At 48.2% G+C, this 27,962-nt stretch overlaps 1 protein-coding gene across 1 annotated transcript; it reads left to right on the forward strand.

Moving 5' to 3' along the window:
- Positions 1–18,090: 18,090 nt before the first annotated feature.
- On the forward strand, positions 18,091–25,155 carry LOC132583278 (perforin-1-like). The gene is made up of 2 exons (XM_060254942.1): positions 18,091–18,620; positions 24,081–25,155. Exons 1-2 carry the CDS (start codon positions 18,091–18,093, stop codon positions 25,153–25,155), a joined length of 1,605 nt encoding a protein of 534 aa, XP_060110925.1.
- The last annotated feature ends 2,807 nt before the right edge of the window (positions 25,156–27,962 follow it).

Consider the following 27,962-nt stretch of genomic DNA (forward strand, 5'->3'; position numbering starts at 1 on the left):
ACATCACTGTTGCTGTCACATTATATAAACTGGAATGGTTTTTAAGACATTGATTTAAAATACTGTATAACTTTTAATGCTGTTTTAAAATTATTGTATATATTGTATAATGTTTTATTTGAATGTTGTCAGCCGCCCTGAGCCTGCCTAGGCGAGGAGGGCGGGATATAAATAAAATTTATTATTATTATTATTATTAATTTATAGTGACCCACTGTAACAATTGACCTCCAGACCACAGAGATCAGCTTCTCTTTAAAGAGTGGATGACTTGGAGGGTGAGCTCTATAGCATTGTACTTCACCAAGACCCTTCCCCTCCCTAAAACCTGTCCTCAGGCTCCACCCCCAAAATCTCTAGGTATTTTGAAACATGAAGTCAGCAGTCCTAAACCTGGGCCATTCAAGTCAAGTAGAAATACAGCAGTTCAATGATATAAACCAAGGGTGTCAAACACATGGCCTGGGGGCTGAATCAAGCCACTGGTGGGCTCCTATCAGGCCCCCGAGCAACTGGCTGTCCTCTGCTTCCTCCACCCTCTCTCTTGCTTCCTTCTGCATAATGGCTTGCTTTGCAAGGCTTGCTAAATCGCACAGGAGCTACAGAGCAAGACCTCTATTTTCTCCATTGGCTGAGGCTCCTCCATTGGGGAGAAAGGTGTGGGAGGGAGAGCTTGCTTTACCAGGCTCTCTCAATTGCACAGCAGAGCTACTGAGCCAACCCCTCTTCCATCTATTGGCTGAGGCTCCTCCCCCTCCTAGTCCTCTGGGGAAGGAAGTAAAGAGCCAGAACTTCCTTTGCCCAGTTCCCTGGATCCCATGGAAGAAAAACAGAGAAAGAACCTTTAAGACCAATAAATGCTAATTTTTAAGTATGCTATATTTTAATTTTAAAAAAAGGTTTTGTGTTTGTGTCCTTTATAAAGTTTGCATCTCTGCTACCTAAATAGGTACACGCATAGCCCAGTGCAGCATGGCCTGGCCTGACAAGGTCTCATTTATGTCAAATCCAGCCCTCATAACAAATGAGTCTGACACCCTTGATGTAAACATTTCAGGAATTTTTTAACTCATGAAGATAGATCAAGGTGCCGTGCCGGATGAAACCCTGTGCAGGCCTTTAGGCAGTCAAATCTCAGGGGGCCCCTCGCAAATTATCTCAGAGTTGCAGCACCCACCCCACCTTCTGTGGCCCTGCTGCAGCCTGCGGGCCCCTTCTCAAAAGCCCCTCTGACAAAGCTGCAGGGGAGGGGCAGAGAGAGGCGAACGTGGTGACGATGCCAGCAGCAGCCGCACCAGGCAAGTCGGGCAAAGAGCAGCTCAGTTGCTGGCTGCGTGTGCAGGCTGGGAGGGCTGCAAGCAGGGGGGAAATGGGGGGAGGGAAGCTGGCTTAGGCCCCCTAAAGGTGTGGGGGCCCATAGGCCAGTGCCTACTTGGCCTAATTGTTAATCCAGCCCTGTCCAGGTGGGCAGCCGTGTTGGTCTGAAGCAATGGAGAAAATCCATGGGAGGGCTCTCCCCGTTTTATTCTGAGATATTTAAAAAGTTCATCAGGAAAGAGTCCCAGAGGGACTCCCACATTTGGGATAGCAATGACTTGAGGAGTTATGTTGGCCAGGGTAATTATGCTGCCACCCTTTCCTGGAAAGCCCCGGGCTAGCCCCATCCCATCAGATCCCAGAAGCTAAGCAGGGTCGGCCCTAGTTGGTGTTTGGATGGGAGACCCTTCCCACAAAGGAATGCCAGGGTCCTGACGCTGAGGCAGGCGATGGCAACTCACCTCTCCATATAGCAGGGGTGGCCAACAGTAGCTCTCCAGATGTTTTTTTGCCTACAACTCCCATCAACCCCAGCCAGCATGGCTAATGGCTGGGGCTGATGGGAGTTGTAGGCAAAACATCTGGAGAGCTACCGTTGGCCACCCCTGTCATATAGGGTTGCCAGGTGTGTGTTGGAAAACACCTGGAGACTTTGGGGCGGATCCAGAAGAGGGCAGGGTTTAGGGAGGGGAGGGGCCTCAGCATGGCACAATGCCCCGGAGTCCACCCTTCCAAGCAGCCATTTTCTCCAGGGGAGCTGATCTCTGCCGGCTGGAGATCAGTTCCAAAGCAGGAGATCTCCAGGCCCCACCTGGATGTTAGGGAATTCTGTTTGAAATTCTATTTCTTTATCTCAAACAGTGCGATGGATCACTGGATCGAATAATCATTGAGAGGCATTTAACATGAAAAAGCAAAAACATATTTATTTCTACAGGGAAAGGGTATTGGGAGGTGAAAATAACAAACACTAAAGAATTACGTCCTCACACTAGAAGATCATGTGCTTAACGGAGGCTACTTCCTGCTTCTTCTTGACCTCTCTGCCTGAACAAAGGAAGTCACCTGACTAACTGACCAAACAAACAAAACAGGTTTTCCTGCTTCTAGACCTAGTCAGTATCTTCTTCCCAGGTCATGCAGACAATAGGGAATCAGGCACAGTGTTAACCCTATAATGACTGGAACTTTAGAACATTGCAAAGGACATACAAAAACAGATACGTATTTCCAACACTGGAGACTGGCAACTGTATCTCCATGTCTAGGGTTGCCAATCCCCAGGTGGGGGCGGGGGATCCCCCGGTTTGGAGGCCCTCCCCCCGCTTCAGGGTCGCCAGAAAGCGGTGGGGAGGGAGGGGAGGGAAATGTCTGCGGGGAACTCTATTATTCCCTATGCAGACTTATTCCCATAGAAAATAATGGAGAATTGATCTGCGGGTATCTGGGGCTCTTGGGGGGCTGTTTTTTGGGGTAGAGGCACCAAATTTTCAGTATAGCATCTAGTGCCTCTCCTCAAAATATCCCCCTGGTTTCAAAAAGATTAGACCAGGGGCTCCAATTCTATGAACCCCCAAAGAAGGTGCCCCTATCCTTCATTATTTCCTATGGAAGGAAGGAATTGAAAAGGTGTGCAGTCCCTTTAAATGTGACAGCCAGAACTCCCTTTAGAGTTCAATTATGCTTGTCACAGCCTTGATCTTGGCTCCACCCCTAATGTCTCCTGGCTCCACCCCCAAAGTCCCCAGATATTTCTTGAATTGGACTTGGCAACCCTATCCATGTCTCTCGCCTTGAAAGCCCAGTGTGGTTGCCATAAGTCAGCTGTGGCAACCTATAGTCCACCTATAGTCCTGCTGCCCATTCCAAACCGCTACCCTAAGCGACCCCTTGTAGAAGTCTGGTGGTTGAGCCAGCCTCAAATGGTCTGAACTGGGGTGGCCAACAGCCCGGAGAAAAAGTGCACCCTCCCTTTAAGAGGGACTTAGGGGGACATTATGGACTAGAATGGCCAGCCTCCAGGTATTCTGGGGATACAACTAGAAGATCACCTGGAGAAAATGGCCACTTTGTTTAGTTTATTCAGTTTATATCCCACCTTCCCTACCAAAGCAGGCTCAGGGCGGCTCACAATCCATAATAATTAAAACAACATCAATATAAAAAACATTACGCTAAAAAGTAACAATCCGGCTATTATAACACAATTACATAAATAAATAGGCACCCTTCCTATATATCGCCTATGCCTTGGCGATGGCATAGCAGGTTTGATGGTGCAATCATTTCATCTAGTTCCAGATAACAGTTAGCAGTCAAACGCAAGATGGAAGAACATGGCCTTACAAGCTTTGTGGACTTGGGCAAGGTCCGCAAGGCTCTGACAACTTTTGGAATTTGATTCCACCAAGAAGGGGCGGCTTACACGTGTTGCTTTAAGTCTCGCCTCCCTCGGCCCAGGGATCGATAACAGATTTTGAGTTCCTGATCAAAGTACCCTCCAGGGAACCTCTGGGGAAAGGTGGACTTTGGAAGGTGAGCTCTATGGCTTTATGCCCCAAACGAAGTCCCTCCCCTCCCCAAACTTGACCTCCTCAGTCTCCTCCCCCCAAAATGGCCTAGTAATTCCCAACGCAGAACCCACAGTTCTGATTATTGACTAGGTGATGTCATTTAGCTCCACCTCATGAAAAATTGCAGCTGTTCATTTTTACAGATGAAGCTTCTGTTAAAGGGACAGGACTTTTTAGGTTACTGGCAAAACTATCAACTGCTGGCTTAGAACATGAATGCAAACCACCCCCCTCAATCACACATAGGTCTACAAGCAATGAGCTTTTGTGTTAAGCGGGCTGCACTTTTGAAGTGCCACAAAACCTGCCTACTGTGCCAGAAGAAGAGCGATCAATCAGGTCCATCATACAAAATTTCCATGTAGCGACAACATGAAACTGCCTTCTACTGAATCAGGCCCCCTTGGTCCATCGAAGTCAGTATTGCCTGCTCAGACTGGGAGCGGCTCTTCAGGCATCTCCAGCAGAGGTCTTCCACATCACCTCCTGCCTGGTCTTTTTTAAACTGGAGATGCTGGGGGGTGAACTTGGGACCTTCTGCAGGCCAAGCAGATGCTCCACAACTGAGCCACAGACCATACAGTAAAGTCAAAACAGACACTCTGGCCTAAAGGCTCTATGATACAGCACAGCATGGGCGGGTAGATGCTAGGCCTGCCAATCTCCTGGTGCAATCTGGCATCTCCCAAAATAACAGCTGATCACCAGATGACAGAGATGAGTTCCTTCCCCAGAAGACCATGGCAGCTTTGGAAGGTGGACTCTATGGCATTATACCCTGCTGTGGTCTTTCCCCAGGCTTCACCCTTCAAATTTCCAGAAACTCCCCAAGCAAGAGTTAGTAACCTAGACACCCACAGATCAATTCTCCATTATACCCTATGGGAATCAGTCTCCATAGGGAATAATGGAGAGCCCAGCAGACATTTCTCTCTCTCCCCCCCCCCCCCCCATTTTCTGATAACCCTGAAGCAGGGGGAGAAGAAGAAGAAGATATTGGATTTATATCCCGCCCTCCACTCCGAAGAGTCTCAGAGCAGCTCACAATCTCCTTTACCTTCCTTCCCCCACAACTAGGGTTGCCAAGTCCAATTCAAGAAATATCTGGGGACTTTGGCAGTGGAGCCAGGAGACTTTGGGGGTGGAGCCAGGAGACATAGGGGCAGAGCCAGGAGCAAGGGTGTGACAAGCATAAATGAACTCCAAGAGAGTTCTGGCCATCACATTTAAAGGGACGGCAAACCTTTTCAATTCCTTCCTTTCATAGGAACTAACGAAGGATAGGGGCACCTTCTTTTGGGCCTCATAGAATTGGACCTCCTGGTCCAATCTTTTTGAAACTTGGGGGGTATTTTGGGGAGAGGCACTAGATGCTATACTGAAAATTTGATGCCTCTACCCCAAAAAACAGCCCCCCCCCCAGAGCCCCAGATACCCGCGGAACCATTCTCCATGATTTTCTATGGGAATAAATCTCCATAGGGAATAATAGAGTTCCCAGCAGACATTTCCCTCCCCTCCCCCCACTTTCTGATGCGGGGGGAGGGCCTCCAAACCAGGGTATCCCCTGCCCCCACCTGGGGATTGGCAACCCTACCCACAGCAAACACCCTGTGAGGTGGGCGGGGTGAGAGGGCTCTCACAGCAGCTGTCCTTTCAAGGACAACCTCTGCCAGTGCTATGGCTGACCCAAGGCCATTCCAGCAGGTGCAAGTGGAGGAGTGGGGAATCAAACCCAGTTCTTCCAGATAAGAGTCCGCACACTTAACCACTACACCAAACTGGCTCTCCAAACTGGGGGATCCCCTGCCCCCAACTGTGGACTGGCAACCCTAGTTTTCATTCAGGTGAACACATAAAGCTGAATACATAAATACTGAATTAGTTATTATGGTCAGTATTGTTGACTCAGATTACCAGTGGCTCTCCAGGTATCTGGCAGAGATCTTTTGCAGGTACCTGCTGCCAGATGTTTTTAACTGGAGATGATGGGGATTGAACCTGAGGATTTCGGTATGCATAGTGGAGGCTTTTCTATTGAGCCACATCTTTCCCAATGGTAGCACAACTGGCAGCCGTTAAAGGTAAAAAGATAGGGTAGAGTAAAAACAACAGCCTGAGGGTGAATTGCTGAAGCAGTGATTTGTAGCTGCAAGTCAAATTTAGAAAGATTTCTCCCCATTTCTAAAGCTGCAGTGGCTCCACCCTTCTTTAGCACCTGCGGTTAAACTCACCTGTTCCTTGAGCTTTTCTGGCCCCTAACCCTTTGGCTTCACATCCTTGGAGAAGACCAAAGCCTTCTTCTTCCACAGTTTCAGGCCAGAGAAAAAACACTTTTGTCCACAGCAAAGAGTTTCACTTTCTTTTCCTTCAAGGCTGGTTTGTCAGCTTCACACCCCAGGCAGAGGCCAAGTAAAGGCAGGGCCCTAAACTGTGCCAGAAACAAAAGGAAGACATCTGGAAGGAGAGAAGAGCTCCAAAAAAACAAAAGAAGACCATTGACTGGCTTGTCCGGACATGTCCCATCTCCAGATGGGCAACATTCCAACCTGTGGAGCTGAAATCTGTTTGCAGAATGATGCTACCTGGACTTTGGTAGTATCAACCCCCCCCCCCAAAAAAAAAAAAAATTAGCACTGGACATTTTTTCCTGCTGTCATTCTCCATGAGGCTTCTGTTGCTGGATAAAGATGGGGTAAAGGGGACAGCGTTCGTATCAAATTTGCCTCTTCAGCAAAACTGGAGTCCCTGGAATCGCCTCCATATCAGAATCTCCAAATCTGTGTCTCCGTGTGAGACCGATGCCACCTTCGTTTCCAGCTTTTAACAGCTGCACAGGGGACAGACCTCCAAATGGCTGTCACCACCTCGGCACCTCTAGTTATGAGGGAAAGTTTCACCTGTGGTTTTTGGTACTCTGACAGAAGAAAAGGGGGCAGCCCTGATGCAGGAGCAGCTGTGCTTTTCCTCACAAGCCCTTCCCCATCAGTCAAGCCTAGGGTTGCCAATCCCCAGGTGGGGGCAGGGGATCCCCCGGTTTGGAGGCCCTCCCCCCACTTCAGAGTCATCAGAAAATGGGGGGAGGGAGAGAAATATCTGCTGGGAACTTTATTATTCCCTATGGAGATGTATTCCCATAGGAAATAATGAATGGATCTGTGGGTATCTGGGGCTCTGGGAGGGGTGTTTTTTGAGGTAGAGGCCCCAAATTTGCAGTGTAGCATCTGGTGCCTCTCCCCAAAATACCCTCCAATTTTCAAAATGATTGGACAAGGGGGTCCAATTCTATGTGCCCCAAAAGAAGGTGCCCTGATCCTTCATTATTTCCTATGGAAGGAAGGCATTTAAAAAGTGTTCAGCCCCTTGGAATGTGATGGCCACAACTCCCTTTGGAGTTCAATTCTGCTTGTCACACCCTTGTTCCTGGCTCCGCCCCCAATGCCTCCTGGCTCCACCCCCAAAGTCCCCAGAGATTTCTTGAATTGGACTTGTCAACCCTAGTCAAGCCCCATTGTCTATCTTCTCCTTTCTCTTCATCTCAGCACTAGGGCTCCCTCTAAGCTGGTTTAGTGTGAACTAGCTCACATTTTTTAAGCCTCCAGCTCACCCGTTTTTGTCTTAGCTCAGGAAATATGGCCCCAGAGAAAACAAAATTTATGCAGAAGCTCACAACTTTAATGTCAGTAGCTCACAAAGTGGAATTTTTGCTCCCATGTTGCCACAGCTTAGAGCAGGGGTGTCGAACTCATTTGTTATGAGGGCTGGATCTGAGGTAAATGAAACTGTCGAACCGGGCCAGGCCATGTCGGGCCAGGCCATGTGTGTTCCTGTTTAAGATTAGGTAGCAGAGATATAAACTTTATAAAGGACACAGACAAACACTAATATTTTTTAAAAAAAATCTTAAAATAAAACATGCTTGAAACATTAGCACTCCTTAGTCTTAAAGGTGCTTTCTTTGTATTTCTCCCATGGGATCCAGGGAACTGGGCAAAGGAAGTTCTGGTTCTTTCCTTCCTTCCCCAGGAAGGGGAGGAGCCTCAGCCAATAGAAGAGAGGCTTGGCTCAGTAACTCTGCTGTGTGATTGAGAGAGCCTGGCAAAGGAAGCCGTGATGCATGTAGTACCCTATAGCTGTTGCATGGTGCCTTGACACTGTGACCTTTCACAAGTTTGGGAGAATCACGAGTTTAGCTACCCAGACAAAAGCCCAGCTGGGACTTTTTAAATGTGGGGAAACAGAGATGTTCTTACATCTGTCACCTTGAGACAAGTTATTTCTGGATAATTGCCATGGTAGATTTCGGTAAATGTTTTTCATTTCCCTTGTGAAAGTCTTGTGATTGTGATGACAAAATCTGAGACCAAAATCCTATAAAAATAAAGACTGCTGGCTTGCAAGCTGAGCAATTCTCCCAGGAAACGTGTCTTGTGTGGTTGCTTCCCACAATGCAGAAGGAAGCAAGAGAGAGGGAGAAGGAAGCAGACGACGGCCAGTTGCTCAAGGGCCGAATAGGAGCCCTCCGGGGGCCTGAATCAGCCCCCGGGCTGCATGTTTGACACCTCTGGCTTAGAGGGAACACCAGTAAACCTTTCTCGTTTCTGCAGGAAAGAAAACCTATTTTGCAACCCATTTGTGGAGCAGTGCATTTTCCAAATGCACACTCCTAACCTTTTATGTTTCCTTCTTCAAGCGCTGAATTCCAGGATGTGCATATGTTTGCGACAGATACTTGAGATGAAGCTGGGGTTGCCAACTCTGGTGTGGAAAATTCCTGGATGTTGGTGTCAAGCATGGAAGTTTCAAAAGAACCAAGTGATGATTTGGATACAAAGTCTTAGTTTATTGATAATCCATTGTGCTCATGGATGGAACAACTTGAAAGTGATACCTTACAATGGATGGCCTCTGGCTTTAAGGGGTACATCAAAGGGAATAATACAGATAACACGAAATTCTAGCATAAGCGTGTGAATTGTTACAACCAGGCATTCCACTATCTTTTGCGGTTAGAAACATCCTGAGCCCCAGGCTAGAGCTTGGGAACTGTCTCGGAAGGCACTATCTTCAAAGCAGACATTCCTGCATTTGTTACAGGAGGTGAGAACTAAGGAAGGAGTTACATAGCTTTGATATGCAGCAGTGAGAAAGTAGCAATCTAACTAATACAGCTTTATATTAAAAATAACTTGTATGCTTGACAGTTGGAGGGGTAGAGCCTGAGGAGCGACCTCCGTAGGGTATAATGCCATGGATTCTGCATTCTAAAGCAGCCATTTTCTCCAGGAGAATTGATCTCTGTTACCAGGAGATAAAAGTTTGAGTCCACCTTTAAGACCAGCTAAGTTTTGTTCCTGCTACAAGCTTTCATATGCGCCACCCACACTTCTTCTGGAATAAAACTTTGATGGTCTTCAAGGTGCCTCTGGACTCAAACTTTGCTCTGCTGCTTCAGACCAACACGGCTTCCCACCTGAATCTACCAGGAGATCAGTTGCCATTGTGGCAGATCTCCAGGTCCCACCTGGAGTTTGGCAACCCTAGATGAAGCAAAAGCGGTCAAATGAAAGATAAGAGCAACTTCCCAAGTAGATTGATTCACTTATGGAAACTTGGGCCCCAGACTGAAAAGATCTCCATGGTCACGTTCCTCCACCAATTCTAATCACTCTACGAGGAGAGACGCCAGCCCTTCTGAATTCCTATGGAATAACAGAGACGGGAGTTACTACTACGCATGCTTCAGCATACAAGGTCTACTTCTTGTATTGCATAAATGGAGGGTAGGTTGATGTGCTTTTTGCTACAAATACCACAATTGTACCTTGAGGACACCTTCTTTTGCCAGCTCCTGGCCTTTAAGGGGAACCTGCTTGTGCACCTGTAACTAGCAAGTCCAATAGAACCTTGGGCTATGGCAACCAGCAGCCAATCACCCCACAAGACTCCAGGTATTTCCCAACTCAGAGGCAGCAGCCCCAGCTATGGCAGAAAGAGAACACCGCTGCCCCCAAGAAACAAGCTTCCCATTTGTGGATTCCCTGGAGTGAGTATTTTGCACAGCACAATGTGAACAGCCAGACAATAAATCACATGTTCCCCCACTGTTTTCCTTTCCCTCCCTGTGAACTGTAAGGGCACCTTAGCCAAATCCCAGCTTGGGCGTGGCATTCTGGCGTTCTGGCGGTGCCAGCTAAGGAAACACAGCAACAAGAAATGAATCCGGGAATCAGAAACTGATCCTGCGGGTGTTTTTTCCTTTTCTTTAAAGTCATTTCCACTTTTCTGTGTTGTCTGCAACCCCCAATGATTAATCATCGGGCTGAGTCAGGCCTTGTGGTTCGGGCATTTTTACTATCCTCCTGAGCCAGAACTTAATAAAATATCCCCCAACTTAAAAATGCTTACATGGCAATGTAAAATGATTACAAATGCTTGCATGGCAATGAATCCATTTGGTCTGGATTGCAGACCTTGGATCACAAGTTAAAGAAAAGAGCCAGTGACTCAACGTGTTGTAAATTTATCTCCCTCTTCTTCCAAGGAGCTTTGGGTGTGGGGTTTGTGTACATCACATGGTTCTCCCCTCCCCCATTTTGCCTGCACAACAACCCTGTCAATAGGATTGCTGACTCTGGGTTGGGAAAGATCTGGAGGTTTGGGGGGTGGAGGGTGGCTACAAAGCCCACCTTCCAAAGCAGCCGTTTTCTCCAGGCGAACTGATCTCTGTCATCTGGAGGCCAGCTGTAATTCTGGGAGATCTCCGACCACCGGGGCTTTTTTGGTAGGAAAAAGCCCAGCAGGAATTCATTTTGCATACTAAGCCCCACCCCCTGACGCCAAGCCAGCCGGAACTACATTCCTGTTCATTCCTGCTCAAAAAAAGCCCTGTTGCCCACCACCTGGAGGCTGACAACCCTGACATGAGGTTGGGGAGGCTGAGAGAGAGGGACTAGTCCGAGGCCAGTCAGTGAGTTTCATGGATAGCTTTTTGACTTACAAGTACGAGGAAACATACACATGGAAAGATACACATCAGTTTCAGCCCTGAAATACATGCATGACAAAACGGATCTGTGAGTTAGGTCCAGGTGGGGAGCCGTGTTGGCCTGAAGCGGCAGAACAAAGTTTGAGTCCAGTGTACGATTGCCAGGTCTGTGTTGGAAAATACCTGTTGACTTTGGGGGTGGATCCAGGAGAGGGCGGGGCTTAGGGAAGGGAGGGGCCTCAGCATGGTACAATGGCATGAAGTGCACCCTTCCAAGCAGCCATTTTCTCCAGGAGAGTTCAGCAAAATTCTCACAGTAGAGTTGCCCATCCTCAGGTGGGGGCAGGGTATCTCCTAGTTTCTGGCCCGTAGCCATGAAGGAGCCTGTGGGGGCCCTGCCCCCCTGAATTCGGGCCAGGCCCCTTCGACTTGGGGCTCCTGGCTGCTGCTACTGTGGTGGTCCTTTCCCAGCCCGCTGCGGCCTTTCCCACTCTTCTTCCTCATGATTGAAATCGTGGAGGAAGGACCGTGGAGCAGCCGCTGGCGTCCCACACTATTTAAAGGGCCTGCTGATCAGCTGATTGGTGGCCCCTTTCAATAGTGCGGAATGCTGGGGGGGCTGCTCCAACACTCTTCCCACACAATATCAATCGTGGGGGAGGTGGCAGCGGCCAAGAGAGCGGCCACTTGAGAGCCGCGGCTGCCCTTTTCCACTGCCCCCCATCAAAACATAGCCCCCTGGCTATGGCCCTGCCTGGCTTGGAGGCACCCCCCTGTTTCAGGAACATCAGAAGGGGGTGGGGAAATGTCTGCTGGGCACTCCATTATTCCCTATGGAGACCGATTCCCATAGAGCGTAATGGAAAATTGATCTGCAGGTATCTGAGGCTCCGGGGGGTGGGGGTGGTGGTGGTGTCTGGCTGTTTTTTGAGGTAGAGGCACCACGTTTTCAACATAGCATCTGGTGCTTCTCCTCAGAACACTCCCCAAGTTTCAAAAAGATTGGACCAGGGAGTCCAATTCTATGAGCCCCAAAAGAAGGTGCCCTAGGGTTGCCAAGTCCAATTCAAGAAATATCTGGGGACTTTGGGGGTGGAGCCAGGAGACATTAGGGGTGGAGCCAAGATCAAGGCTGTGACAAGCATAATTGAACTCCAAAGGGAGTTCTGGCCATCACATTTAAAGGGACGGCACACCTTTTCAATTCCTTCCTTCCATAGGAAATAATGAAGGATAGGGGCACCTTTTGGAGCTCATAGAATTGGACCCCCTGGTCCAATTTTTTGAAACTTGGAGGGTATTTTGGTGAGAGGCACTAGATGCTATACTGAAATTTTGGTGCCTCTACCCAAAAAAACAGCCCCCCCAGAGCCTCAGATACCCGCGGATCAATTCTCCATGATTTTCTATGGGAATAAATCTCCATAGGGAATAACAGAGTTCCCAGCAGCCATTTCCCTCCCCTCCCCTCGCTTTCTGACGACCCTGAAGCAGGGGGAGGGTCTCCAAACCAGGGGATCCCCTGCCCCCACCTGGGGATTGGCAACCCTAAGGTGCCCCCATCCTTCATTATTTCTAATGGAGGGAAGGCATTTAAAAAGTGTGCATTCCCTTTCAGTGTGATGGCCAGAACTCCCTTTGGAGTTCAGTTGTGCTTGTCGCAGCCTCGCTCCTGGCCCCACCCTCGAAGTCCTCAGATATTTTTTGAATTGGACCTGGCAACCCTAGTTGACTCTGAGAAAGCAAAGAGAAATGAGGCAGCACTGCAGAAAAACAATACATATAGAGCAATTCTGGGAAGAAGGGTGGAGAAAAACAGCCACAGCCTGTTACCAAAACCATGGGAAGGCTTCCGCGTGACAGGTCACGGGTGCTGGGGGAAGGGGTTCACTTCCCCTCCACCACATGCCACTCCCTTCTGGATCTCCCACTGTGACTCGAGTGAAGATAGATCCAGGTGGGCAACCGTAGAACAATGTTGGAGTCCAGTGGCACCTTTCAAGATTTTATTCTGGACATAAGCTTTCGTGTTGAAAGCTCATACCTTGAATAAAACTTCGCTGGACTCCAACTTTGTTCTTGTGACTCAGGTTATTGTGTATCTTGCGGGTACAAATGAATCCACAAACGCTGCTTGATTACTTTTATCAAAAGCTCAATAATCTTCAAAGATGCGTTTTCCAAAAGCATTTACTGCTTTTCGTAAGAAGTTGTAATTTGACACTTTCCAGAAAACCAAATATATAGAGAGAAAAGGGCCTCACTGGTTTTTATCAGGCCTGTTAAATAAAACACGCTGTGCTGGCAGTAAGAACCACCGCAACAAAATGGCCATAATGCAAAAAAAATGCAGACAGGGGTTCCTGCCAGGGCGTAATACTGTGAGTTCTGCATAAAGAGCTCCAAGCATTTCCCTAGACTCTTGCCAGGCACATGAAGAAACATTAGGGCTGTCAAGCCCCCGGTCTGGACAGGGGTTCCCCAGCTTGGGAGGTTCCCAACCTGCCGGCCCACATTGGGTCTGTGGGGGGAACCTCCCCCAATGTCGTTGGCGTGATGACATCACCTGGAAGTGACATCATCACAATGGGCATGGCGGCCGCTCTAGGCATTTCTGAGGAAACTATGGTTTCCCCAGACACTCTAGCCATTTGAAAGGGAAAACTCTATGGTACAACAGGAACCATAGAGTTTTCCCCTCTCGAATGGCTAAAGCGTCCGGGAAAACCATAGTGTTTTCCCAGAATTGCGTAGAGCAGTCGTGAGCAACATCACCAGCGATGACATCACACTTCTGGGTAACATCATTGTGTCGCATGCACGAAAGTCCCCCGCTGGAGAAGGCAGGGGACTTGGCAACCCTAAGAAACATACTTAGATGTAATTGGATCAGTTTTATTATTAAGCCTTGGTATAGTTGCCAACTTCCATGTAGGGGCTGGAGGTCTCCCAGAATTGCAACTGAACTTCAGACAAAGGAGATGAGCTCCCCCCAGAGAAAATGGCTGCTTTGGAAGGCGGGCCCTGTGGCAATAGACCTCACAGAGGCCCTTCCTCTCCCCAAATCCCACCCTCCCAGGCTCCAGCCTCTAAATCCAGAATGGGAATTATACCTGCCACCCTCCATTCCAGGGTCCTGAACCAGACCTCCCCCCTCCCCAATGTGGGAATGAAGAAGAAGATATTGGATTTATATTCCGCCCTCTACTCCAAAGAGTCTCAGAGCAGCTCACAATCTCCTTTCCCTTCCTCCCCCACAACAGACACCCTGTGAGGTGGGTGGGGCTGGAGAGGGCTCTCACAGCAGCTGCCCTTTCAAGGACAACCTCTGCCAGAGCTATGGCTGACCCAAGACCATGCTAGCAGGTGCAAGTGGAGGAGTGGGGAATCAAACCCGGTTCTCCCAGATAAGAGTCCGCACACTTAACCACTACACCAAACTGGCTCTCCAGGTGCAGAATGAAGTTTCAACAGGGAAGTCCCATCCCAACGCATGTCTGGTTGACAGACCCTGAGCTGATCAGTAAACCACGAATTGAGTACATGGGCCTTTCTGCATCCTAGAGTTCATCACGGCATCGATTGCCAATTTGGGGGGCTTTTATCCATTGGATCCTTCTTTCCCTTTTCAAGAAACACATTATTTCAATAAAAGGGGGGGGGGGAATTCCTTTCACTGCTGCTCATCTTGGATGCTTTGTGATTCATACAGTTCCAAAACAGGAGGCAGTGAAGAGGGAGAAAGACATATGACTTTCGGTTTCTCCTTCTGCTTTCCCAGCCTCACTGTCTTTCCATTCCTCCCATACATCAAGAATTTCAGCAGTGCAACCCAACACGGTCCTCAGGTATGTTCAGGGGAATGGAGGGAACTTTGGTCGTTGGCCTAGGGTAGGTCTCCCATGGCTACTGCTGGGAGATGGGGGGGATAGGTTGCTCTGGAAACTCATAGAGATGTGGGGATGGAGCCTGGGGAGGACAGGGACCTCAGTGGGGTGTGATGCTAGAGTCCACCCTCTAAAGCAGCCGTTTTCTCCAAGGGAACTGATCTCTGTCGTTTGAATTCTGAGCCTGGAGGTTTGCAACCTAGTATGGGCTGTCAAAGCTCATGAGATATCCTGGAAGCAACACCGTCTGGAGGAAGGCTTCCATTTATACAAGCCACTTTATCAGTTAGTTCCTCCAGTGGGGCTCCATGGACTCTAGTTGCCACTGAAATTCTCCAAAACTGGCCGGCGGCGGGGGGGGGAGCCCTGCCCCCAAAGCCACCATGTGATTTTCCACCTCCGGAGGCTTCAGTCTCCGATTGGAAAGGCTTCTTCTTGGGATGGGGTGTCTGTGTTACTTGGAAGAAGTTGGCAGCAACTCGTGAGTAGAGACGCCAATTCCTCGCTTCAGAGTTGCCAGAAAAGGGGTGGGGTGGAGGGGAGGAAATGTCTGCTGGGCCCTTCATTATTCCCTATGTGGAGATCGATTCTCATAGGGTATAATGGGAGATTGATCTGGAGGTATCAGAGGCTCTGAGGGGGGCTGTTTGTTGAGGTAAAGGCACCAAATTTTCAATATAGCATCTAGTGCCTCTCTCCAAAATGCCCCCCAAGTTTCAAAAATATTGGACCAGGGTGTCCAATTCTATGAGCCCCAAAAGAAGGTGCCCCTATCCATTATTTCCTATGGAAGGAAGGCATTTTAAAAGGTGTGCTGTCCCTTTAAATGTGATGGCCAGAACTCCCTTGGAATTCAATTATGCTTGTCACACCCTTGCTCCTGGTCCCGCCCCCAATGTCTCCTGGCTCCACCCCCAAAGTCTCCTGGCTCCACCCCCAAAGTCCCCAGATATTTCTTGAATTGGACTTGGCCACCCTATTGCCAGCTCTGGGTTGGGAAATTCCTGGAGATTTGAGCATGGATCCTGGGAAAGGCAGGGTCCTCAGTGAGGAATAATGCCACAGACTCCACCCTCCAGGGAGATCTCCAGGTCCCACCTAGTGGTTGGCAATCCTACCGAGGCCCCTCTTGGCTGTCTGGTTCGGCTTTATTGCACACCTCTTGGGCCTGCATTTGCTAGCAGCTGAGGCCAAAGCTTTGACCCCACTACCATTGGCACTAACCCAGGAAGTGAGGGCACTCAACTCTGGTGCTGCTGGTGGCTGGGAAAGCATTGGTACCTTCCTTGCTGCGCCCTGGGGCATCCTGCCACAGACCATGCATTCCCCTGATACCCGGCATGGACCAAATAACATTGCCTGATGTACGTCCTGTAATGTGCAGGTCAAGACCCTGAGTGACTCAAAGGAGCTCAAAGGTCCCTGGAAATCCTTTAGATAAGGTTACTTTTACATTAAGCATAATCAACGCCATGCCCTCCGCCATTCTTTATGGCAGCTTTAAGAAGACAGCCTACTCAGTCAGATACTGCCTCCGTAAGCAAAAATGTGTGGAGTCAGTTACTCATATTCTTCTTTACTGTAATTTGTATACAGATCTTCGTCACAAGTATTTGCATCCTCTTTTAGTTAGCATGGTTGATTGTTCTGATGCTCTTAAGGTCTATAATCTTTTGAACGATACTTCATCGAGTGTCACTGAGAAAGTGGCTACGTTTCTTTGTTCTGTTTTAAAGGCACGCCAGAGGATCTCATAGAAATAGTTTATGTTTATGCTTTCCCTGATGTATATGTATGCAATCGTTCCATTTTATCTTTTTTTTTTTTAAACCAATTTGCTCTGATATATACATCTATATATTTTATGCCAATAAAGGCTAACTTGACTTCTACTACTACTACATTAAGCATAAACATGTGCAACCTGGCTATAGAATGAGTGTGCGGACATCTGGGATATAAAGGCGACATGGCAAAGCAGTTATGAAATACCTAACGGCAAATCAACGTATTACAATGGACACTGTGTGCCGAAGTTCCGTTGACTGTGGTGATGGTGGTGTGTGTGTGTGTGAGAGAGAGAGACAGAGAGAGAGACAAAGAGAGAAAGAAAGATATCTGTAAGTGACAATGGGTGCATTCACAGTACACTAAATAATGTGTTTTGCAACTAGATTTTTGCTATTCTTACACAGTAAAAATCCAGTTCAAAATGCATTATTTAGTGTAGTGTGAATGCACCTAATCAGTGGGCCAGAGGATAGATTTCTAAATGATAGTGCTCACCCAGAGATAACCCCTTCCTTTCCAGAGAAGCTGTTTCCCCATCTAGGTATATTTTAGGCTCCGAATCCTATTAGGGAAGAACTGGAGCTTAAAAACTGATGTAAAAGGGCATCCACAGGGGAGAACCAACGGATAAAGGAAGGGTTAACCACCTCCAGAAAGGAAAGATCCCCTGTGTAAACACCAGTCGTTTCCGACTCTGGGGTGACGTTGCTTTCACAACATTTTCACGGCAGACTTTTTACGGGGTGGTTTGCCATTGCCTTCCCCAGTCTTTTACACTTTCCCCCCAGCAAGCTGGGTACTCATTTGACCAACCTCAGAAGGATGGAAGGCTGAGTCAACCTTGGGCCAGCTACCTGAATCCAGCTTCCGCCGGAATCGAACTCAGGTCGTGAGCAGAGAGTTCAGACCACAGTACTGCAGCACTGCTGCTTTACCACTCTGCGCCACCTCAACCTGCCCACTAATTCTTCCTGACAAAAGACCCCCCCCTTCACATTATCCTAGTAAATGTAGCAGAACAAAGTTTCAGTCCAGTAGCACCGTTAAGGTCGACTTTTATTCTGAGTATAAGCTTTCATGTGCGTGCGCACTTCTTCAAATACTTCTTCAGATTCAGATTATGCACCTGAATCTCCTAAGGTTATGGAGTGTACATTAAGGAACATTCTTTTCTTCAGGCCACCATAAATAAACTCCAAGGCTGGTTTGCCTCTCAATGTGAAATCTTGCTCTGAGTTCAAATCCTCCTCAGTCCAGCAGCTCTGGGGCCCAGGATCACACAGCAGGGGACCAGGTAGGCCTTTTTACTGGCTGCCACGATGCCAAGCCAGTCAACGGCAAGCCACCTCTGAGTATCTCTTGCCTTGAAAACCGCACAGTGTCGCCTTAAGTTGGAGGACACTTGACGGCCCTTTCCTCCACCCACAAGGTAAGGAACGTACTGAAAGTGCCAGCAAGCCTTCTCTGTTTGTCTCCCCAGGGTGATTCAGAAGCCCAGCAGGCATCTGAGGTGCAGGACCCCCTCTGGGCCGCCATGCCCAAGCTGCACTTCTTCCTAGCGGCCTCCTTTGGATTCCTCTGTCTCCTCCAACCAGCAGCCTCCGGCTACTGCCAGGAGTTCCCCAATGATGTCTGCCAGGCATCCACAAGCTTTGTGCCAGGGCACAACCTGCTCGGCGAGGGATTTGACGTCACCACCCTGAGCAGAAAAGGGGCCTCCGTGGTGGACACTAGCCGATGGCAGGGACCCAACGGGACCTGCACTCTGTGCCGGAACCCGAAGATGGGCTCTGAGAAGCAGAGGCTCCCCCTGATGGCTCTCGACTGGAGGGCGTATAGCACGTGCGAGCAGCGTGTGGATGCTTCCATGCAGCACTCAGAGCTGGAAGTGGCAAATGCGATGGCTACAGAAGTGACGAACGACTGGAAGGTGGAGCTGGGGTTGCCTCCCATCCAGGCAGCATTCGGTGCATCTCGATCCCAGGCAACCGTTTGGGCTCACCAGTACTCCCAGAGGGACAGTTACACCTTTATAATGCATGAGACGTCCTGTGAAAATTACCAGTGAGTATTAGCTTGCCCTGCGGCTAAACAGTGTGGCCAAAGAGAGGGGATGCCATCAAGAGCCAGTGCATCGTGGTATGCACTTTGGAATATCAGGGGAAACCTGCCTCGGGGGAAAATGGGCAGGCACCTCTTCTCCATTCTATGAAAGTTAGGACTTTCAAGTGCTGACAAGGTGCCCTCTCTTCTTCAGCAGTGTATCACGTTATCTGTAGGGTGCCAATTCTGGAGGGTGGAAATTCCTGGAGATTTGGGGGTGGAGCAGGACTTTTTTTGGAGCAGGGACGCAGTTCTGACTGACTTGGTGTCAGGGGTGTGGCCAAATATGCAAAAGATCCAGGGGCGGAACCTGGGGAGGACAGGGTTTGGGGAACGGAAGGGTTTAATGCCACAGACTCTCCCCTCCAGCGCAGCCATTTTCTACAGGGGAACTGATCTCTGTCATCTGGAGATCAGCTGTGGTTCTCGGAGATCTCCAGGCCACATCAGGAGGTTGGCAACCCTAATAGCTATGTCGTGGGAAGACCTTTGTCAAAGGAAGAGCACAGGAGTCCTGCAGCCCCGAAGCAACATCACGTTCATCCTACCGAACTCCAGTCCTCTAACTACTGATTTTTTCAGCTCCTATGAATGAAGCTGGTTTAGCGAAGCTTTGAACGAACAGGAAGCTGCCTCACAGTGAATCAGACCATCAGTCCTTCTAGCTCAGCGTTGTCTGCTCAGGCTGGCAGCTCCTCTCAAGACAAAAAGGCTCAGCAGGCTCCTGTGTGTAGAATGATAAAGGTAAAGGTAGTCCCCTGTGCAAGCACCAGTCATTTCCGAGTCTGGGGTGACGTTGCTTTCACGACGTTTTCACAGCAGACTTTTTACGGGGTGATTTGCCATTGCCTTCCCCAGTCATTTACACTTTCCCCCCAGCAAGCTGGGTACTCATTTTACCGACCTCGGAAGGATGGAAGGCTGAGTCAACCTGAACCGGCTACCTGAACCTGAGTCAACCTGAACCGGCTACCTGAACCAGCTTCCGCTGATATTGAACTCAGGTTGCCACAGGTCTCTTGTGTAGAATGATAGAAAGGCAGAAACAGGGGGGAAATTAAGGCCACAGAATCTGCTCTCCAGCGTAGAGAGCCAGTTTGGTGTGGTGGTTAAGTGTGTGGACTCTTATCTGGGAGAATGGGGTTTGATTCCCTACTCCTCCACTTGCGACTGCTGGAATGGCCTTGGGTCAGCCATAGCTCTCACAGGAGTTGTCCTTGAAAGGGCAGCTTCTGTCAGAGCTCTCTCAGCCCCACCCACCTCACAGGGTATCTGTTGTGGGGGAGGAAGGTGAAGGAGATTGTGAGCCACTCTGAGATTCTGATTCAGAGAGAAGGGTGAGGTATAAATCTGCAGTCTTCTTCTTCAGGGGGAAAATTAGAATACGGTATACTCCAAATAATTATGTTAATATTTAGAACTATACAATACACAGGGCTTTTTTTGCAACAGGAACTCCTTTGCATATTAGGCCACATACCGCTAATGAAGCCAATCCTCCAAGAGCTTACAGCTTACATAGCTTCATATGTTCATATGTTCATATGTTCAATCTTAGTATAGGGCTTACTGAAAGCTCCAGGAGGATTGGCTACATCAGGTGGTGTGTAATTTAATATGCAAAGGAGTTCCTGCTACAAAAAAAGCCTGACAATATACATAGCAAAAGTACAAATACATTTAGCACAAATACAAAAAGATACTGATAAACAATTATTTCCATACTACTCAGGTGCAAATGCCAATCAATGACGAAGTCTTTCAAACAGTCCTGGGAAAAGCAAGCAGATGAGGGAGAAACAAAACTCTCCAAAACTTTCTTCAAAATGACGGACTCTGGAAGACTGAAATAAACTGTCAAACAATGCCGAGGTCTCTTGCCCAACAATCGTTTCAACATGAAACAGGGGCCTTTTCCCAGGGCTGGACTTCTTCCTCAATAATAATTTTCATGGAATGGTACAGCCTTCAGAAATATAATAAATATATGGTCACAGTGGGACCTGCAAATTCTAACCCCTGGCCAAGTCGTTCTACCCAGGTTTTCTGTTCCCTCCACCTGTCATGAAAAGAATAACTGTGCTGGAGCTCAGTGGCAGAGCATCTGCTTAGCGTGCAGAAGTTCCCAGGTTCAATCCCTGGCATCTCCAGTTAAAAGGATCAGGTAGGAAGTGATGTGTGAAAGACCTCTGCTGGAGACCCTGGAGAGCCACTGCCAATCTGAGTAGACAAGGCTGACCTTGATGGACCAAGGGCAGGCCTCAGATTCAGCGGGAGCTCACAGAAGCACAGCTCCTGAACCTTTCTGAGAGTTCCTCCTCCTCCTTCCCACCTTGTCCATTGAATAGAAGGTGCAGCTGCATAACAATCCCTGGATAAGTGGCAGTTTGGTGTAGTGGTTTAGTGTGTGGACTCTAATCTGGGAGAACCGGTTTTGATTCCCCACTCCTCCACTTGCACCTGCTGGCATGGCCTTGGGTCAGCCATAGCTCTAGCAGAGGTTGTCCTTGAAAGGGCAGCTGCTGTGAGAGCCCCCTCCAACCTCACCCACCTCACAGGGTGTCTGTTGTGGGGGAGGAAGGTGAAGGAGATTGTGAGACTCTTCGGAGTGCAGGGCAGGATATAAATCCAATATCTTCATCTACCTCACAGAGTGTCTGTTGTGGGGGAGGAAGGTGAAGGAGATTGTGACCACTCTGAGACTCTGAGTGGAGGGTGGGATATAAATCCAATATCATCATCTTCTTCTTCCATCACCTATTTTTCTACAAAACAACCCCTGACCAAGGGTCTGATTCAAAAGAACACAATTTCATGAAGAAAATACATCTTTCGTCCACTCCAAAACAGCCTCTATTATTATCATTTCCTATTTTCCCCCAGAACACCGAGAGGGTGAATGCGCAGGGCCTAGAGCAATGTTCCCTCTGAGCTGCAGAGTCTTGTGAGCAAAAATTCTACTTGGTGAGCTACTGGCATTAAAGTTGTGAGCTGCTGCAAAAATTAGTGTGCTCTGGGGTCCTCCTTCCTGAGCTAAGACAAAAATGTGTGAGCTAGAGGCTAAAAATCTGTGAGCTAGCTCACGCTAACTCAGCTTAGAGGGAACACTGGTCTAGAGCTAAGCCTCACTGGTGTTCCCTAGTTCAGATTCAGGGGCTGGACTGCCTTAATTGGGTTGTAAACACTGACAGAGGAAATAATGTACTTTATAAATGTATTTTTTAAAAAAACAAAACAGACCAATTAGCCTGATCTTGCCAGAGCATGGAGCTAAGCTGTACTGGCCCCAGCGAATCTGGTGCTGGCAACAGGTGGAAGTTTCACAGGACATGCAGGCAGAGTGCACCAGGTAGGGCTCACAACAAGGGTTCAGAGAGAAGAGTGGTCGAGAGACAGTCCAGGTTTCAGAAGTCGAGAGGGGGAGTCGCCAGACAGTCCAAGGTTCAGGGGCTGTCCAGGGTCCAGTCCGGGTTCAGATCAACAGAGATTCCAGTCAGAGGGTCAGGATGCAGAGTCGGTGGTTATGCAGCCATGGTACAGGTTGCACCCACAATTAGCAGCTCCCTCTTGCCTGGATTTATGGCTGGCTCTCTATGGGCTGCTTAGCCACTGCTAATTGTGGCACACATCCCTGCAAGTACTCCTCCCCTGCTTCATCTGGTGACAGGTGTCTGCAATCCATCAGATGCTCACTAACTGTCAGATTAACCTTATCTCTCTCTCTCTTTTTTAAAAAAGTTACTACCTTGCTGGATCAGGGGAATGCTGTAGACATTGTTTATCTTGGTTTCAGTAAGGCTTTTGATAAGGTTCCACGTACTGTCCTTATTGACAAGTTGGTAAAGTGTGGTTTGGATCCTGTTACTGTTAGCAGATCTGTAACTGACTGACAGATCGCACCCAAAGAGTGTATGTGAATGGTTCCTCATCCTCTTGGAGAGGAGTGACAAGTGGAGTGCCTCAAGGATCTGTCCTGGGGCCTGTTTTGTTCACCATCTTTATCAATGATTTGGATGAAGGAATAGAGGGAATGTTTATTAAATCTGCAGATGATTCTGAATTGGGAGGGGTTGCAAACAGTAGAAGTCAGAAACAGGATACAGGATTATCCTGACATGCTGGAAACGGGGCTAAAACCGATAAAATGAATTTTAACAGGGAAGGGCTCATTTTTAGCAACAGCTCATCTGCATATTAGGCCACACCCCCTGATGTAGCCAATCCCTCTGGAGCTTCCAGTAGGCCCTGTACTAAGAGCCCTATAAGCTCTTGGAGGATTGGCTACATCAGGGGGACGTGGCTTAATATGCAGAGGAGCTCCTGCTAGAAAAAGAGCCCTGACAGGGATAAATGTAAAGTTCTGCATTTAGGTAGGAAAATCCAATGCATGGCTATAGGATGGGGCAGACTTGTCTTGGTAGTAGTCTGTGGAGAAAGGATTTCAGGGTCTTAGTGGACCATATGCTGAACATGAATCAACAGTGTGATGCGGTGGCTAAAAGGGCAAATGTCATTTTGGGTTGTATTAACAGAAGTATAGTGTCCAGATCATGTGAAGTAATGGTATCACTTTACTTTGCTCTGGTAAGACTTCACCTGGAGTATTGTGTTCAGTTTTGGGCACCACATTTTAAGAAGGATAAAGACAAGCTGGAATGGGTCCAAAGGAGGGCGATGAAGATGGTGAGGGGTCTGGAGACCAAGTCCTATGAGGAAAGGTTGAAGGAGCTGGGGATGTTTAGCCTGGAGAGGAGGCGGCTGAGAAGTGATATGATCACCATCTTCAAGTACTTGAAGGGCTGTCCTATAGAGGAGGGTGTGGAATTGTTTTCTGTGGCCCCAGAAGGTAGGACCAGAACCAATAGGTTGAAATTAAATCAGAAAAGTTTCCAGCTCAACATTAGGAAGAACTTCCTGACCATTAGAGCAGTTCCTCAGTGGAACAGGCTTCCTCGGGAGGTGGTGGGCTCTCCTTCCTTGGAGGTTTTTAAACAGAGGCTAGATGGCCATCTGACAGTAATGTTGGATCCTGTGATTTTAGGGGGGAGGTATTTGTGGATTTCCTGCATTGTGAAGGGATTGGACTAGATGATCCTGGGGGTCTGCCTTGAAGACAAGAGACATGGTCCCTGGGTTGCCACAGATCAATAGTGACTTGATGGCACACAGTTATTATTAACAGGGCTTTTTTTGTAGCAGGAACTCCTCTGCATATTAGGCCACACACCCCTGATGTAGCCAATCCTCCAAGAGCTTGCAGTACGCCCTGTAAGGATTGGCTACATCATGGGGGTGTGGCCTAATATGCAAAGGAGTTCCTGCTACAACCCCACCCCCCGATTATGAAACTACTGCTACAGGCTCCCCGGTGTGTGAGGCTCTCCAGTTTGCTTCTAATCTTCTGCTCCTTTTCCTGGGCAGGCTAAGACTCGCAAGCATTCCCTCATTGCTGACACCTCACTTCTCCCATGACGTGAGCAACCTGCCGATGGAGTACCCCCGCAAGGAATACCAGCGTTTTATCAACATCTATGGCACCCACTATATCAGCCAAATGAAGCTGGGCGCGCGAAGCCGTCACCTGTTTGGTGTGCGGAACTGCAAAGCGGCCTTGAATGGCTTTACTGTTTCTGACTTTAAGGACTGTCTGAATGTGGACACCTCCCTAGGAAGTTTCTGGAAGAACCATTTTCACAGTTCCAAGTGCATTAAGCTTAGGAGGGAGGAAGTCAAGGGTAATTTGCGAGACACTTTTGTGAAGTGGCACGTGGCGGTGATGGGAGGAGAGGAGCCTGAAAAGATGCTCTCTTCAGAAGCCCCACACTTGTCGGAATGGCTACAGAGTGCCAAAAGACACCCTGAGGTGGTGTCTTATTCTCTGACACCGCTATACACTTTGCTAAGCCAAAGCAATCCAAGGAGGAAAGCCTTGAAGCAAGCCATAAGCGACTATATCACTGAAAGGGCCTTGAGAAGGAGCTGTGACAAACAGTGCCCATACGACACCTTTCGGAGTCCGGAAGACCACTGCTCATGTATGTGCCATGACAGTGGCCTGACTGACAACAACTGCTGTGCCCGGGCACGGGGTAGGGCCCACCTCAAATTCTATGTGAAAACAGCCTCCGACCTATGGGGTGACCACTTCAGTGCTGCTGATGCCTACGTCAAAGTCCTCTTCCAAGGCCGGGAAAGGCGGACAAGGGTCATTGCTGGTACTAACAGCCCCGAGTGGCATGAGACCCTGGACTTTGGGACTGTCACGCTGTCATACCACAACACCTTTTATCTGGAGGTGTGGGACAGCGATACGTGGGATGACGACGTGTTGCATATATTTGAGGGAGAACTGAAAGCAGGGGGTACTCATGAATTTATAGGACACCTAACCTATGGGCACATTACGTTTTCTTATGAACTGAAGTGTGCTCCAACTCTGAGTGGTCCCTCCTGTCAGACATATATTCCCCTGAAGCAGCGGGCTCCTCGTCCCTGAAATACTAGCTCCAAGTTTAACTATGCTGTTGTGTCAGGCACAGGGCTTGGACAGAAACTGACAGCTGAAAAATGGGCTTGGAACAGGTTTTGGAGAATCAGGGCAAAGCAGGGAGGTATTTGAAGGATCAGGACCGGATCTACATGTTATTTGAGGGGGGGCAAAATTAAAAAATGGCACCCCCTTATGGGCCATTCTCTCTTATGGTCCCATAAAACAGGGATCGCCAACGGTAGCTCTCCAGATGTTTTTTGCTTACAACTCCCATCAGCCCCAGCCATCAGCCATGCTGGCTGGGGCTGATGGGAGTTGTAGGCAAAAAAAGCATCTGGAGAGCTACCGGTGGCCACCCCTGCCATAGAATACAATGGACTCCATACCCAATTTGGCGCCTCCCCCACCGTCAACGCTTGGGGCAAGCACCCCCTTCTGCCCCCGCCCCGATCCAGCCTTGTGAAGGATCTGGGAGCTAAAAGCCAAAGACCAAACTTTTGTGCCAACGCTCTTTGAGAATTAGCTGTTAGCCGCCCTGAGCCGCTCATGCGGGGAGGGCGGGATACAAATAAAATCTATTATTATTATTATTATTAATTGAAACAGTTATGGAAAAGTTATATTAATTGCTTTTTAAAGGTTCAGAGATGAGACTGACCTCCTTTTATCTTGCTTCATCAGAGCGCTATAACTGCATGCACCTGCTGATTGGCTCATTTGCACTTGTTTTGACGATCTCATACTCAGTTCAGAACCAATCATGTAACAAGATAGTAACTAGAGAATTATGATAGAAGAGAGCTATAGGAAGACAAGACTGATATTATCCTATAAGCACTACCGTGATAAGCAAATCAGATCTCTCTGGATGGAAGTCTCAGAAGATTAGGTGTGATTTCTCTGTGTGTATGTGATTTAGGCATATGTCAGGGGTGGCCAATGGTAGCTCTCCAGATGTTTTTTGCCTACAACTCCCATCAGCCCCAGCCAGCATGGCTGATGACTGGGGCTGATGGGAGTTGTAGGCAAAAACATCTGGAGAGCTACCGTTGGCCACCCCTAGCATATGTGATCATCCCTAAAAGCAGTGAGACAAAACCTGAAACCTGGTTTGCTTTGAAAGATATTACTCGCTATAATATGATTAAGCAGGTATTCAGAACTTTGATAATTTTAGCACTTCTTTTCAGTATTTTGCATAATAACGACTATTTCTTTTTTTTTTTCCAATAAAAGATAAAGTCTCTGAGAGTTTTTGGTCTGATTTGTTGGTTATAGTCTGAAAAACCAAACTCGCCCCTTACTTGTATGATCAGATTTAAAAGCTGATAGACAGCCTTTAATAGATAAATCCTGGAGAACTGTCCTGCGAAACGTTTTTGAATAGGCAATGTCCTTTTAGAACTATTGGTCCACCTTAGCACGTGGGAGACCAACCAAGTTTTATTCAGAATGTAAGCTTTCGTGTGCTTCAAGCACTTCATCAGACGATGAACTGGGGGACATTGGGCAGGGCTACCTGTAGCTGGTGGGAAGTGGTTAAACATGCGAAATAGTGCAAAATTAGAATCCAACGGCAAAATGTTGAAATCAACAAATTGAAAGCATAGCAAGTTTGACCTGGATCGCATCAGTTGCGTGGGAAAATAGCAAAGGCAATAAATAATGTCAGAATTGGAGAACGATGGTGAGAGTCCACTGGCACAAGGCGATAAATGTAGAGACCGTTAATTGCTCTATTTCTCCTCCAGCGTGGGTTAAACCAGGGCTGGCCAAACTGTGGCTCGGGAGTCGCGTGTGGCTCTTTCGTACATTTTGTGTGGCTCTTGAAGCCTCCACTACTCCGTCAGCTGGCTTGGAGAAGGCATTTCTCTCTTTAAATCACTTCTCCAAGCCAAGCTAGCCGGCAGCTTGGAAAATGCATTTAAAGTTAAAGTTGCTTTATTTCTGCCTCTCCCTCCCTCCCTCCCTTCCATCCATCTTGTGGCTCTCAAACATTCATGCCCTGCAGCTCTCAAACATCTTACATTTATTCTATGCGGCTCTTGCGTTAAGCTAGTTTGGCTACCCCTGGGTTAAACTGAGAACATCTTTTCCTTAGAGGTAGAACAAAGTAGGAGTCCATAGCACCTTTCAGACCAACCAACTTTTATTCAGAATGTAAGCTTTATGCATGCACACTTCATCAGATAATGGAATGGGGGGGTGCAGTGAGCAGAGCTACATAGAGCTGGTGGGCAGTGGTTAAGAAGAAGACAATGAATTTGTATCCCGCCCTCCACTCCGAATCTTAGAGTGGCTCACAATCTCCTTTATCTTCCTCCCCCACAACAGACAACCTGTGAGGTGGGTGGGGCAGAGAGAGCTCTCCCAGAAGCTGCCCTTTCAAGGACAGCTCTGCCAGAGCTATGGCCAACCCCAGGCAGTTCCAGCAGCTGCAAGTGGAGGAGTGGGGAATCAAACTAAGTTTTTCCAGATAAGAGTAGGCACACTTAACCACTACACCAAACTGGCTCTCAAGAATGTAAAGTGGTACAAAGTTAGAATCCATTGGCAAAATGGTGAAATTAACAAATCGAAAGGTTTGGTCTGGATAGCATTTGCGTGGGAAAGCAATAAAACAGTAACATGTCAGGATGGGAGAATGATGGGGAGAGTGTCATAAGGAATAAGGAAAGGAAAAGGAAAGGTCCCCTGTGCAAGCATCAGTCGTTTCCGTTGTTTTTCCGGTGACGTTTTTCATGACAGACTTTTTTTACGGGGTGGTTTGCCATTGCCTTCCCCTGTCTTTTACACTTTCCCCCCAGCAAGCT

The sequence above is a fragment of the Heteronotia binoei genome, chromosome 15 (genome assembly GCF_032191835.1).
Source record: "Heteronotia binoei isolate CCM8104 ecotype False Entrance Well chromosome 15, APGP_CSIRO_Hbin_v1, whole genome shotgun sequence".
Classification (NCBI taxonomy): domain Eukaryota; kingdom Metazoa; phylum Chordata; class Lepidosauria; order Squamata; family Gekkonidae; genus Heteronotia; species Heteronotia binoei.